This window comes from Cynocephalus volans, chromosome 9 (genome assembly GCF_027409185.1).
Source record: "Cynocephalus volans isolate mCynVol1 chromosome 9, mCynVol1.pri, whole genome shotgun sequence".
Taxonomy (NCBI): Eukaryota; Metazoa; Chordata; class Mammalia; order Dermoptera; family Cynocephalidae; genus Cynocephalus; species Cynocephalus volans.
Genome location: NC_084468.1, coordinates 21346939 through 21361791, shown reverse-complemented (window position 1 = coordinate 21361791; position 14853 = coordinate 21346939). Strand labels below are relative to the sequence as shown.

The 14853-nt window shown below is 38.0% G+C and overlaps 1 protein-coding gene across 1 annotated transcript in view; it reads left to right on the top strand.

The window, feature by feature from the left end:
* The first annotated feature begins 1127 nt into the window (after window positions 1–1127).
* The window catches only part of DHX15 (DEAH-box helicase 15), a 49360-nt gene continuing 35634 nt past the window's right edge, over window positions 1128–14853 (top strand). The window contains exons 1-3 of the mRNA XM_063108014.1: window positions 1128–1365; window positions 7139–7574; window positions 12108–12301. Coding sequence (XP_062964084.1) covers window positions 1295–1365; window positions 7139–7574; window positions 12108–12301 — 701 coding nt within the window. The 5' untranslated portion in view covers window positions 1128–1294. The remainder of the gene's footprint in view (window positions 1366–7138; window positions 7575–12107; window positions 12302–14853) is intronic.

Here is a 14853-nt window from a genome sequence, read left to right as displayed (position 1 = left end):
TACACATCATGATCTCTGACAAAAGTCAATATATTGTTAATGTGCATGTAGGGTAAAAAGTTGTACTGAATATTTCATAAGTGAAAAAAAAGTCACTTTTCTTTGTGCTGACTTTGAAATGTGGATTTGGCACAAAACTAAAAATCTTCTTTATCAGTTGAAGTATTTAAGTTGTATTTAATCTTAGCAGTACCAGTCTTGAGAATTTGGTAAGAACCACAGTATATTCTTCCAGTGCAGCCAACAGCGCCCTTACATGAATGAGAGAGATCACCCTGCTTGAGTTGGTCCACAGATCTTTTTCTTTTGCATTTCTTCTAGGAATGAATGCAACTGAGCAAGCAGATAGGTTCTAGGAGAAATCCACAAAAGTCACAGAGTCAGGCTGTGCGGTTTCTTAGTCTTTCAGCTGTATCGTCTACTTCTATAAAAGAACACCTACCTTGCTGGGTGACTGTAAGAATGAGGACAGAGGTACGCTAACACAATAATAGACACACAGGAAAAAAAAAAATGAAAGCGAATTGTGTTCTTATTGCCAGTTTTCTGTATTCCGTCAAAACATCTTTAATTTGAGTGCATGTTGTGAGTGTGGGTAAAATAAGGGCAAAATCGATCCTGGCAAGTCTTAACATGTTCTCACCTCAATTTTCTCACTGCAATTGAGAGAGTGTCTGGTGCAGTGGCTGCAAGTTCCAGCTGTGGAGTAATAAAGTAGTTAGGTTCCAATCCTGGCTCTGCCACTTATTAGCTGTTTGATCTTCTTTAGTTTCTCGTCTTCTCTGGGTCTGCTAAAGCCAGGTTCATACAGATGGATAGGATTTCCTAACTGGGACTAGACTTTCTCAATTTCCTAAGTCACAGGGGTAAGGTGAGACTGAAATGGAACTTGAAGGCCACCAGAGTACACCGCGTTAACAGTGGCTCAGATCTTCCGAAAGTTCCGGAAGAGGGAGGAGGCCGGCGGAGAGGAATGAGCTCCGGCGGGAGCGAGATCGGGCCAATAAGGTGACAGGCGGGACTGGACTTCCCGCCTCTGGAGGACGTGCGCGCTCACCATGCACGCACGCACGCACGCACGCACAGCCCGCACTCTGCGGAGGCGCGCGCGCGCAGGCCCAGCCCTCGTCGCCGCCGCCATTTTAGCTCCTGGTTCCGGCCGCACGGTGTGAGCTGTTGTAGCGGGAGGGGTGGGGGTCCTCCAGAGTTAAGTAGCTGTCCTCGACTAGCGCTCATACAGCTGCTAGTTTCTTTTCTTTTTTCCTTCATAACCGCCCGCTCAAAAAGTGCGAAGATGTCCAAGCGGCACCGGTTGGACCTGGGGGAGGATTACCCCTCCGGCAAGAAGCGTGCGGGGACCGATGGGTAAGCCAGGCCGGGGGCGCGAGGCAGCGGCTCGGGCTTTGTTGGGGGTCCCGGCGGGCAGCGGCCCTCGGAGCACGAGCTTTTGTTTTCCTCTGGGCCCAGTTCATCAGCGGCGGGTCGGGGAAGACGGGCGGTCGTTCGGCGCGGCAAGGGCGCGCGGGGGGGGGGGGGCGGGGAGATGTGAGTGGCGGGGCCGCCGCCCTGCCCGATCGGGAGGGTGGAGAGGCCTGTGATGACCACGAGGGCGCCTCCTCCTCTGTGCCGAGCCGAGAGGCGGTCACTTTCGAGGGGGTCGGGCAGGAGTGGACCGCGGACCTCGTGGCCTCGGTTCTGGGGGAGAAGGTGGGGGGAGGGTGCGGCGGGATATCTGCTTCCAAGGCCACCAGGTAGTTCTCAAGCGGAGGGGCCGGGTAGAGGGCCTTGGGGGCGGCTGGGTGCCCAGGAGAGGGAAAGGTGGAGTGCGGAAGAGGGGGGACGCGCGTGGATTCTTGTGCGGGCTGGGGTGGGGGAGGCGGGAGTTGAGGCGAGCAAACGAGGAATGCTCGGGGGAAGGGAGAGTAGAGGGCCTGCCGGGAGAAAGGAAAACGTGGAGTATACTTGACGGGCTGGAAGGCTGCTAGTTTGTAGTTTGGCGGGAGAGAGCGCGCCCGGGTCCATTCAAACACTTCGAAGTAGACACTGGGCAAACTTCCGCTCTGCCTACGCTCCAGCCATCTCCTTTTATTTCCTACTTTGGTCAAAATAGTTACTGAGCATCTCTGGGTTAGGAATTAGAAGGCATTCTTTTTTTCTATCAGTTCTCATTTTCTGTCTTTCCCGCGCCTTCCTTTGTAAGTAGTTTTTGTAATACGGAGATCCTTCTCAAAAAGTGTTTTTATTTTTAATATTTATGGCAGAAATATGTGACTCTTTAGAGTTGAAATACTTACACAGACTCAAGGTGTTCCAGATTCCTTTCCCCTAGCCTTTCTTTCCTTAAAGATAACGAGGAATTTAGCGATTCATTTAAGCAACTGATTAATTAATTGCATCGAAATAATTTCTTGTATGTATTTGCATTACTGAAGTACCGGCTAATTCAGGCAAGAAACTCCGAAGTCCGAATATCCAAATACTTTCATAATCTTATTTTACTCAGTTCATGTGGCACAGAATTACTGTGCAATTCATGTATATAGGTTTTGTGAGTTTTTGTTTACCTAAAGTGTTTAATTTGGATTGATTTAGGAGTCTGGAGTATAAGCCAGGTTAGGCTGTACTTTTCGACATCTTCTTGTATATTTGAGTTATAGAATATGGAAAGCAGAAATTTTTCACATTATAATTCTGTAAATTTTTTGTTTACAATGTTATGTAATGATACAGTGACAGTGTAAAGCAGCCTCTTAGGCTGTTCCCCATCTCCCCCCCCAAAAAAAACCCCCAGCAAAACATTAATGCATTTGAATTATATGTTAGGCCTTGGAGCTGGAAGCAGCTTTAGAAAGTATAAACAGCTCTTCTCAAGGCATGAGAAATGGAGACCAGAGTTAAGGTGACTTGTGCAAGTTTACACAGTTTACAGCAATATTTAGAACCTTTCTCTTCATTTTCACTCTTCAGCACATGGACTCATACTGTAGTTAAGAGTTATTACAACCTATTTTAATGATATTTATAATGGGTTAGTAAAGTAGGGAACACTTTGTTCTTGTTTCCTGTGAAGCAAAAATAAATTGCTTGTCATCCGGCTAAGATGCAACTGTGTCTCACAACAGGTAAGATTGTAATGAAGTTTCCTGGGAGGGAATGAATTCACTCATTCAGATTTGTGCATACGTACACCAATTAAAATGCTTTCTTTGGGATTAGTGGTCCCACAATGTGTGTATATGGTTGCTTCCTTTTTTTTGCAAAACAGATACTCTTAGTAAAAATGTTGACTTTTTGGGTCTGTGATGATGACCTGTGTTAGTGACCCTTGGCTATTATTTGACAGTTGCCTGTAGTTTGTAAAGGAGAGTCAGTTCATTTTTGGAATAATGCCCAAGTTCTGAGAAATTCTGGATGGAGTTTTTTATACTCATTTTTATTTCATTTGAGTGCCTTTTTCATAGAACTGGTATTTTTTAGCAGTGGACTTAAAATGTTTATTAGTTATCAGGGTTTTTTTTTTCCCCCGTACTTGGTAATTTTAAGTCACTTTTGTTGGTTGCCATGTAATTCTGCAGTTTTTTGTTTGTTTGTTTGTTTGTTTTTGTTTTTAATAGCCCTGGTAGTTAGCAGATGGCTTTATCTGAGAGCATAGGCTTGTCAGTCTTGTGAACTCTGCTGTCAGATACGACTGTCCCATTTCCCCCCGTACTGAGAAAGAGTAATTGAGTGTGAGATTTCACTTATATTCATGCTACCAAACTATATAAGGCTCTATAAGCTATTCCTGGCCTGTTTTAACTTTGGAGTTGTTGAAGTTGTAGGTTTCTGTTACATATTCTGACCTCGTTCCTTTTTTCATCAACTCCCCAAATCTTCAAAATAGAATTATTACCAAAAAGAGAACTTACTGTTGAAGTATGGAAAAAACTTTTGCAAATAAGGACATTTTTCGTTTTGATGTGCGTTTCTGATACTCCTGATAAAGAGCTTTTCCTGTGAGTTGTGAAAGAGTGAAGCTAATATATTGATAATATGGTGACATATGTGGAGTACATACTGTGCACCTGACACTGTTCTATATGCTTTATATGTATAAATACATTTTCAGTACAGTCCTATGTGGTAGGTGACGTTAAGTAACTTGCCCTAGGGAACACAAGAAATGTCTATACACAAAGGTATTTAAAAAGGGCAATAAATTCCCAGAAATCTTCATCTCAATCTTTGGAGAACATTTTTTAATATCTCTGCGTATTTATTGACAAGTATAAACCAAAATATTTATTTATTTATTTATTTATCGCAGCTGGCCAGTACGGGTATCCGAACCCTTGACCTTGGTGTTATAACACTGTGCTCTCACCAAGTGAGCTGTGTGCTTTGATTTTTTTTTTTTTCACTCAGCAGTGTCATTAGCTATAGATAAACATCCTTTTCATTGGTTGTGTAGTACTCTAGTTGTACAGGTATGTTATAACTTATTTAACGAGTATCACATTCATTGATGTTTAGGTAGTTTACCAGTCATTATTTAATAAATGAAAAGTATGGTGAACATCTCTAAACATACATATTTATATCCTTAGAAGTTTCTAGAACTAAACTTTCCAGATAAACAGCAATGTTTATTTAAAATATGGAACCATGTGCTCAACAACTTTCATATTGTCCCTTTCCCTGCCAGTATTGTGGCTAAGTGATTATAAAGAACTGTTTTGATATCAGGTTTTTTTTCTTTAAGCTTTAAACCTCAATTAGTAAATCTTGAAGAACAAAACTTATATATAAACAAAAGTGCCTTTTTCAAAAAGAAGACATGCATATGCACAGTAGTTTATCCATATTTATGAAGCAGAGGGATTGAGTCCCCACTTAACTGACCTTTAATTTTTCCCCTTCCTCCCCAATTGAAGATGGGTAGTTTGACCATAGGCAACATTTGTAGGTGATTGAATTTGTCTTCTGTGTCCTCCCTGTTGCTTTCTTATTTTAATCTGAGGCTTTTTTATTAATCCATTTCACTTTACAGATTAGTACACTGAGGTTTATTCCTTGCCGATGGTTGTGATCCCAGTGCTCCTTGTTTTATTTTTATACCACAGCCATCCCCATTTCTTGGTCAGCAGCTAATCTTTGTGTCTTCAGAATGTATTCTGTGCTTTTGATGCTGTAGTGGGGTTTTTGTTTGTTTGCTTGCTTGCTTGTTTGTGGTAATGAAGCTTCTGGTGAAGTGGGTCCCTGAAAAAATCTCTGTTAGTTTAGGTATTACTTTAATAAAGGAGGGCAATATATGTAATGCATAGTTTACTTTGTTCATACCTCTTCCCCACAATTTTGTAACTTTTGGAAGGTTAGGTTCATATCTTAAGTGCTTGGTACTGTGCTAAAAATACAGGAGAAATTTTTTGGTCTCCTCCTTTCTCCCCAGGGTGGAGTGAGTACTAGAAACATGAATCCTTTTTATTTTTACTTAGACCAAATGTTTTTTAAGGGTTCTTTTCTAGCTCTGTGTTCCATAATCTTTAGGATGTCTAGTCTTGAACTATTTGTGACTGCAGTGCTTCTCACTTTGCTGGGCATGTTTCTGTGTGCCCTATTATAAACTATTCCTTCTTTGCCTTTTGGGAGTAGTATAAATGCTTATTTAATTAATGACCACTTTAGACCAGAGGCAGAATGAGAGAAGCAAATGAAGATGTTTGATGGAATAGAATTACATATTTTGTGAAGGACAAGGTCAGATGTAATTGGTCAGCTTACCATTTCTGTAATTGTGGAAACATCCTAACTCAGTGCTGGATTTAGCTTTTTAGCTGTATTCCGCCAAAGGGAGTTACTGTTGCCTGGCTGATGTAGAGAATGAATGCTCTTTTCTGCTCTGCTACTGGTCCTTGGGGCACAGGAAATTGGTACTTTTGTGGGTATTGGGTTTATGTCATAGCTCCAGTTGTCCTCACTATTTCAAGTCTGGGTCCAAACACCGTACAGCATGTTTGCTTTAGGACTTGGTCTGAACTAAACTGGATTAGTAGAATGAGTAAGCATAGATTATTTAATTTTGTTCCTACCACCAGTCCCTCAGAGGCCACCTTCAGGTGAGGTTTGTCTGAGCTACGTGTAGCATGATATTACTCTTGTACTGTTTTAGGGATCCTCTCTAGTAACTAGAAGTAGACACCAGAATTGGCTACTTAAAATTGACCCAAGTTTAATGTGGTGGCTATCTGCATAATTTTAACATTTAAAACAATAGTATTCAATGAAGCTTGTTTTTAACTTGGCTATATTTCATTTTATGGTGGACCAAGATAACATGATTTACTTCCAATTATTGCTGCTAAGGCTAAATTGCCAAGAGTAAACTGAAGACAAAGGGATAAAAGTGTCTTAATTTTAGTTTTTCTTATTATAAAGCAGTATACATTTATTGAACAAAATTGAGAAAAGTGTTGAAAATTATAACTAAGAAAACAAACTTATCTGCAGTTCTGTAATTTGTTTGCATTACTTAGTTAAGACACTGATATTTAAAATATTGTACTATGCTGTTTTCACTTAGCATTACAACATAAAACATTTTACCATGGCAAAGGAATATTAAAGTAATTTATTAGAAATGAATTACAAAAGTATTGCACAAAACTTCTACTTTTTAACTAATATGAGGGGGAGTTGTCTTTGTGTCTAGTGGCAGTGTTCTTGCTAAATAGTGAATATATTTTCAGTGCAGAAAATACCTCTTTATATAACTTGATGGAGAATCTGGGAAAGATTGATGCCATCTTCTGATTGCCCCATTTGGCCCTGTCTTTTCCCCACCCTACCCTGTCTCTGACTCCTATTGTCTAGGTAGAAGGGGCTTTCCTTGCAGGAGACTGAGTTTTTGTGTTACCTTACCTCATTTTAAAGGTTGTGGAAAGAGAATTTGAGGTATTATCAAGGAAGGGAAAGATGTAGAGAATAGGGAATTCTTGATTATAAGTTCTTTCTCATTATTTTTTGATAGCTATGTAATCCATTGAGTTTTATATCAGTTTATTTATTCATTTGTTGAACATTTACACTATTTGTGATTATAATGCTGCCATGAACAATTTGCATACAATTCAGAATCTGAATTCTAAATTTTTGTTTTTAGGAAGGATCGAGATCGTGACCGGGATCGCGAAGATCGGTCTAAAGATCGAGACCGAGAACGTGATAGAGGAGATAGAGAGCGGGAGAGGGAAAAAGAAAAGGAGAAGGAATTGCGAGCTTCAACTAATGCTATGCTTATCAGTGCTGGATTACCACCTTTAAAAGCTTCCCATTCAGCTCACTCAACCCACTCGGCACATTCAGCACACTCAACACATTCTGCTCATTCAACACACACTGGACATGCAGGACACACATCACTTCCACAGTGCATTAATCCATTCACCAACTTACCCCACACTCCTCGATACTATGACATTTTAAAGAAACGGCTTCAGCTTCCTGTTTGGGAATACAAGGATAGGTTTACAGATATTCTGGTTAGACATCAGTCCTTTGTATTGGTTGGTGAGACTGGGTCTGGTAAAACAACACAGGTGAGTTATTGTATACCGTGGTGCATATTTTATTAATGTTTACCAAATGATGCTTATTTGATGCTGGTGGTTATTCCTGTTGTCTGTCTTGTAGAACACCTTGAAGAATAGCTGCTTTGATGTTTAGCACTTTTTAGTGACTCAGAGTGGGAATCCTGTAGAGAGTACCTATCTTCCCTGAGTCCATAGGGGAGAAGAGCGGTGCTGTTTTTTCTAACTTTGTTACCTTAAGTACAGTAGAGCAGTGCTCTCCCACCCACTTTGACTCTTACACAGTGCAGATTTGGGACCCCAGAGTTTGTTTTCCAGTGCTTAGGTGGAAAATCTCAAACATTGGAGGTTTTTTTTATTGCTGTTTCTTTGTTTTTTTATAATTTTTTTGAACCATGTGAATATTATTTATTCTTTCAAAAAATGGAAGTGCGAATAAGCATAGTAAAGTCTCTTCCTGTGACCTCCGTCCATCTGGTTAATAGCCGCTGCCCCACACTAAACACTGGTACTACTATTTCATTAATAATATATCTAGGATATTTTTCAAACATGGATGAGCCATTATTTACTAGGCCTCTATTGGTAGACATCTAGTGTGTTTCTAATGGTTGTTTTTCATGGGCAAATATATCTGTAGGATAATTTCCTAGAAGTGGAAATTGCTGGGTCGGAAGATCACCTTCTGTGGGGATTGTATCAGTTTACCCTTCCATGAGCCTCTATAAGAGCACATGTGGGAAAGAAACTTAGAATGTCTGCTACTGAACTTAAATTTTTTCAAACCTTATAGATGAAAAATGGTATTTTTGGCATAATTTTTAATTTGTATTTTCTTGCTTCACTGTTAATCTTTTTATATGCTTGAGACTGAACCATGAGTTAAAATTTTCTTTTGATCACAAAAGTTGGAGTTCTTGGCCATTCTAGAAAATTTGGAAATTCAAGAAAGTGTTGAAATGATTTTAATTGTTACCCACCTTATGATGCAGAGATCATTATTAATATTTTGTTTCCTAATGGCCTGTTTTCCATGTTTATGTACCTGTGAAACATGTTTATAATTGAGCATGCTGCATATACAATTTATCATTTTTTTAAGTTGCATGTGCCACAGATCAATTTGAGTATTTCATGGACACATTTTGAAGGCTACCATAGCAACCAAAATAGGAAGCTTTTATTAAAGACTAAGCCTTAGTGAGTATATTTCTTTTTAAATGAAGGAAAACTTAGTGTTAATGTTAGGAATTGAAATTGTTGGTGTCTTTTTCAATCACCTTATTGAAATTTAAAGAATTAAAATACCCTAAAGACTACAGCTTATTAATTTAGTATTTCAATGATTCTTAATGTTTTACCAGTTTGCATAGTATAACAGCAGCCATTTAATTACCACTTGGATAAAACCAGGTACTGTGTACTGTACATGTATTATCTTATTTAAGTTGTCTGCAACCCTTCAAGGAAGGTATTGATCACTTTACAGATAAGCAAAATGATGTTTAGATTTAGGAGAAACTTAGGTTTAGAGGGTTACCCTGGATTACATAGTTTATGGATTTAGGTGGGCTTATAGCCAAAGATATATTTATTTCATATTGCTATTCTGTTGTCTGATAAGGTCGGCCTTATTTCAGAAATGAGTTTATTAGCAGTTAGTGTAGAAGAAGGTGAAGTTGACTCACTAGAGGTTTGTGATTATTTGGATTAATATTTGAGTTTTTGGATACTTAAGATACTTAAATACTTAGGGCATTTGGAAGATTTGAAGGGACACTAAACAGTTTAAAAGGTGAATTTCGTCCAGATGCTTTTTGACACACACTTATTAAATTTCAACTTAACCCATTAAGAATAGTCAGCCATTTGTGTGGTTATCTCTTTGTGCCTGTTGGAAAATGAGGTCCTTCAAACAAAATCTAAAGTAATGACTTTAATTTTATTTGTGGCAGGGGGAGTGGCTGGCTGGGATTTTAACTTTTGATCTACAGTAAAGACATTTCATATTGCTACTTAGTGTGCACATACTATACCCATATATAAGAAGATGAAGCTAATTCAGCCAAATGGACAACTTGAGTAAAGCACATGTTTAGACAAGGAAAAAGCATTGTGTGCCTTGATTAGGGTGTAGCGTGTTTATGAAAGGGGAGGTGGGGCAGGTGAGACTAGAACTCTCAGTTGGGCCTTAATATATCTTGCTGTAGCTCGAAAGCCACCAGAGCTTTTTAATTGGAGGGGAGTGACAAGGATTTTTACAAAAATGTCCTATCTAGTGAGGATGTTGATGACAGGGCATATAGGAGGCCATAAAAAAGTGTTGACTCTCTAAAACTCAGTGAAATGGAGAATAAAGGATGGATTGGAGTTAGGGTGTTAACTATTATTGAGTAGGGAATATGAGAGGAATTATAAGTATTTGGAGGAAGGTGAGAAATGGTTTTGCTTTTGAACTGGTTGAATTTGAGATGCCAATGAAATATTCATTCTTCAAGTGGAAATGACCACTAGGCTGGGGATGGGAGCTAGAGTTAGGATTGACATTGACATTGATGATGTATTGTAGGTAGTATGAGAAATTAGGGTAATACATAAGACCACTCACGATAATGTATAAAACAAGATTAGAGTACTGAGGATCGGTTTTTAGGAAGATGGCCTGAAGTGGAGGAAGGGAAGAAGCTGAAAAGACGGAACAGCTTTAGAAGAAATGATCTTTAACTTAAATAAGCCAGTAGCCTACATATTTCAGGACCTGGCTTGCTTTCCTAATGCTGTTTTCCTTATAAATGTGAATAGATGCACTGACAAAGAGTTCTCTAAATGTTGTCTAGGAACCCTTGAAAGTCTCTGAACCTCTTTCAGGAGCCCTAGGATTTTCTTTGTATATTTAAAATATTGCAACACATTGAATGTAGAAGCAGTTAAGAGAACCCAGCTGGCTTCTTTTAAGCCAGACATTAGAGATTTGTAAAAATGTAAAACAATGCCGTCTTTTAGGTAATTTTTAAAATTTTAAAATGCAGTTATTTTTCATAGAAAATGTTATTGTTGGAATTAATAAATATTTTAGCAATTTTAGTTTTAATTTTCTAATGCAGCAAATCTGTTAGGAGTTTGGCATCCTAAGTTATTTTGGAGTATAAACAAGTCCTGAGATCAGAAGTTTGAAAACTACTAACCAAAATGGTTTGTCTTGTTTTTAATGTGGTGGTAAGCTGTCCATTTCACTGGAGTGAATTAAATAATCTGTGAACATTTTTGCTTTGAGAATTCGGAATTGATTTGCCAGTGAATGCTATAATTTCATTTTGCTTGGTCTTCTAAGCTACACTTTGCCTTTGTAAGACAGTTGCCAAAATGAGAACATACGTAAAGCCATGCTGGAAAAACTCTTAAAGCTGGGTCTGTGGGTTTACAGAACCAGGGAAACAGTGCTATTATTGTTTAGTGTTCTTGTTCATTTAAAACCCTTTTAAGATGTGTATTGTTATGTTCTTAGAGAAGCAGCATATTCACCTCCCCCCTCCAGATGTTTTTCAGTGACAAGTTATCCCAAAATTGCAGAAGTAACCTAACGTAAATGTAATAATAATATAGCAACCAATATTCTTCTTCATTCATTGTACTAACACTGTACAAAAACCCCATGTTTCTTGTTACATTAAAGTCTAATAGGCTTTTGGAGACTTTGATGGAGACCTATTATGTCCTTCCAGCAGTGGATTCCTGTTTAATGTAATGATCACTTACATTTTCCCCGTGGTTCTTTTCCAGTTAAGTGCCTGGAGAAGAATGATGAACTTAGAGAATCTGTTACCTTTTATTGATAATGGAACAGAGAAGAAATGTACTGTCATCATGGCAACCAACTTAACTTGTACTTGGGTTCCCCACCCCCCTCGCCAGCTGCCCTTCTTCAAGGCAGTATGCCGCTCTAGGTCCTATTGGATTAGCAGTTCCTAAAACTGGCTTTTAGGATAGTACCTAAGATGTTGCTAATTGTGTATACTGCTGCTGAGGGGAGGTTAGGAGTTCCAGTGAGTTAGGTGCTACGAGTTAGATTCTGTGGGCTTACAAACCAAATTTGAATTGAATTATATGATTTCTACTTTTACCTGCATTTTAAAACTTGTGTAGGAATTTACGTTTCAAATGGAAAATGTTAGTTTCTAAAAATATTCTAAGAAAGTGTAACATTTGTTATAAAGTAGAATTTGTTGCAAGTTGAGGTTTTTTTTTTCATTGCATAGAGAAATAATAAATGCAGGACAGTTCACACTGTTGAGCTTATTCAGCAAAGTCTTGGTGGACCTAGCCCACTCAGGAGTACAATTATGTCATATGAATTTTATACATGATCCTTCCTTGGCTTAGAGAGCTTGTGTTATTATAAATTTGACTTGTAAATAATACTCTTTGTCATTTGCCTAATTGAATTTTGTTTTAAATTATTGGAATGAGATAAAGTGCTTTATGTTAAATATACTTGATATGCAGGCAGAGCAGAATTAATTTAAATGTGAAATTATTTGATAGATTCCACAGTGGTGTGTGGAGTACATGCGGTCATTACCGGGACCCAAGAGAGGAGTTGCCTGTACCCAGCCCAGGAGAGTGGCTGCGATGAGTGTGGCTCAGAGAGTTGCTGACGAAATGGATGTGATGTTGGGCCAGGAAGTTGGTTATTCCATTCGATTTGAAGACTGCAGTAGTGCAAAAACTATTCTTAAGTAAGTACTATGTCTTTAACAGTAGATTCTTTCTCTGCTTACAGTTTTCTATTGCTAGATAGGGGACTTTGCTAGTGGAGGCTTGGGTTGTCCAAATTTAGAGTAGAATAGTCCAAAGTAGACCTTCTTAGACATGCTAGATGACTTTTTAGTACTGATTCTTTTTCTTGGTAGTAACATATATATAGTAATTGAGTAGATATTAAAGTCCAAAGGTCAGATTTTAGTTACTTGGTGCTATATCTTAGGTGAAATGTTACTGGTATTGTAAAATGAGGTTTCAGTAGAGGCACTCTGATAATATTTAAATGTGATAGAAAAGTGATCTTAGTAAAAGACGCTTTTAGAATGATGTGTGGCATGCGATATGATTTATTTGAGGGAGAGGGGACTTCTAATGTTAATTATGCAGCTATTAACATGCATACGTTATGTGCTACAAAAAAAAGAAAAGAGGAATCTTTCGTTCTGTAGTATGCTCTAGGAGCCTCCTAAGGGTCCTCATTCTTCTTTATACCTGTGGTATAAATGATTGACTGTAATATTGAGCTTCTTTCCAACGTTTTAACTTTCCTAATTTTTTATCTTTACCTTACGCTTGCGTTTTGCATAAGTGGTGATATATGTTGCCTAACGGTCATTCTTTTGAAAATCTTATTTCTCTTGTTGCTTCTGCTTATTCTGTATTTATGTGACATTTAAGTCATTTTTTAAAATGATCTCTTAGTCACTATGCAGTCTTCTCCCTGAGGTTGTTTTTATTATTTATTTATTCATTTATTTTTGACCAGCAAGGGGATCGCAACCCTCAGCACGGTGTGGTCCGCACCACGCTCAGCCAGTGAGCGCACCGGCCATCCCTATATAGGATCCGAACCCGCAGCCTCAGCGCTCCCAGCGCTGCACTCTCCCAAGTGAGCCAGGGGCCAGCCCACCTGAGGTTGTTTTTAAAAGACACATTGAAACATTATATGGGAAGTGACATGAGTCTTTAATAGCAGAGGTATATACGGTGTTATGGGATAAATGAGACAAGAATCTCATTTTTTTAAACTGTGTATTTTAATAGAAATTTTCAAATGTATGCAGATGTAGAATAGTATAAATGAACACCATATTCAACCATGTCAATCTTTTTTTATTGATATCCCAGACTTTTCCCAGTCCCATATTATTTTGAAGAGAATCCTAGACATACAATTTCTTCTGTGTGCATCTCTTAGTGGTACAATTTTTTAAAATATAACTCAGAATTTTAAAAAAATGTTCTTTAATCAAAATATTCAGTCACTCTTCATGTTTTACGCCAATTTTTTCTAGTTCTTTGATTTATATCTCATTTTGTTAGGTCTTATTAATTCAGAATCATGTTTAACAACAGTTGAACTTTAAATTACTTTAATCATCTTGCCTTTATGACTTTATGAGGCATATTTTTAACTTAAGCCTTAATCTTTATTGGATAAGTCCTTTTAGTTTAGTGATATCGCATTACTGATCACTTAATTATAATGTAATTGACAAAATAATTACATAAATAAAATCATGGTTTAATATTTTATACTATAAAGTACAGATAATGTCAAGGACTTGAGGATAATAAAGGGCAGATTTTTACTCTTTTAAGAGGAATGTCATTCTGACATTTGTTTCACTATGCATTAAATTTTTCTTGGTAAGCCGCAGTTAAGTAGAGAGAACAGAATTTGGAAATTGAGATGTGAGAAAGTTATACATAGTGTTGGGGCTGTGTGTGTGTGGTAGGAAGTGGAGAAAGGGTAGGCTTTCAAAAGGTGTGCTTGTGAAAGATTTTGGTTCAGTTCATAGGGAGTGACAAGTAACGTATAAATAGACTTGATAGCTCAAAGTAAAAGTGTTTTTGGCATTGTGATGTTTCTTAGGGAACAGTTCCCAGAGGTTATAACTAAACTTTCTTTTAAACTTTTTCTGGACAAAGTAACCTTATTGGGATTCCATCTAGAGTCTCCTGAAGAGTTAGGAGCTAACCTGGTGTTGTCTTTAAGTAACATTGGTTAAAAAAAAAAAAAAAAAAAAAAATTAAAAATATTTTGAGTGTAACTCCTTCCTATTTAATAGGAAGAGGGTTAGTGGTAGTTTTAATGGGAGTGTTTCGTTAGGTACAGTGTTTTATGAATCCCTAGGTATGTTTTGTGTAGTCATTTATCAAGTCATATTGAGAACCCAGATGTTAAAAACAGCTAAAGCCTTAACTTACTGAAAATCAGTTACATAGTCAATTGGGTAAGAAGAGTGAATATATCAGATAGCTCTCAGTACCCCTCCATTAGCTGTTCTCACAGATGCATATAAAATGTTTATGTATCCATTGTGTAGCCAGGGGAACTTTAATTTTTTTCACTACAGAAGAATGGTAGAGTACTGACTTCGGAAAATTCTGCTTGAGGAACTTGGAATTTAGCCATAGTTTGTTTGAGAGCACTGTAGCTAAATTAGTGTATCTTTAAATCATCTCTATACAGATTAAAGATTCAAACATAGTTTCTGCAGTGTTTGAGACACATGCATAAATT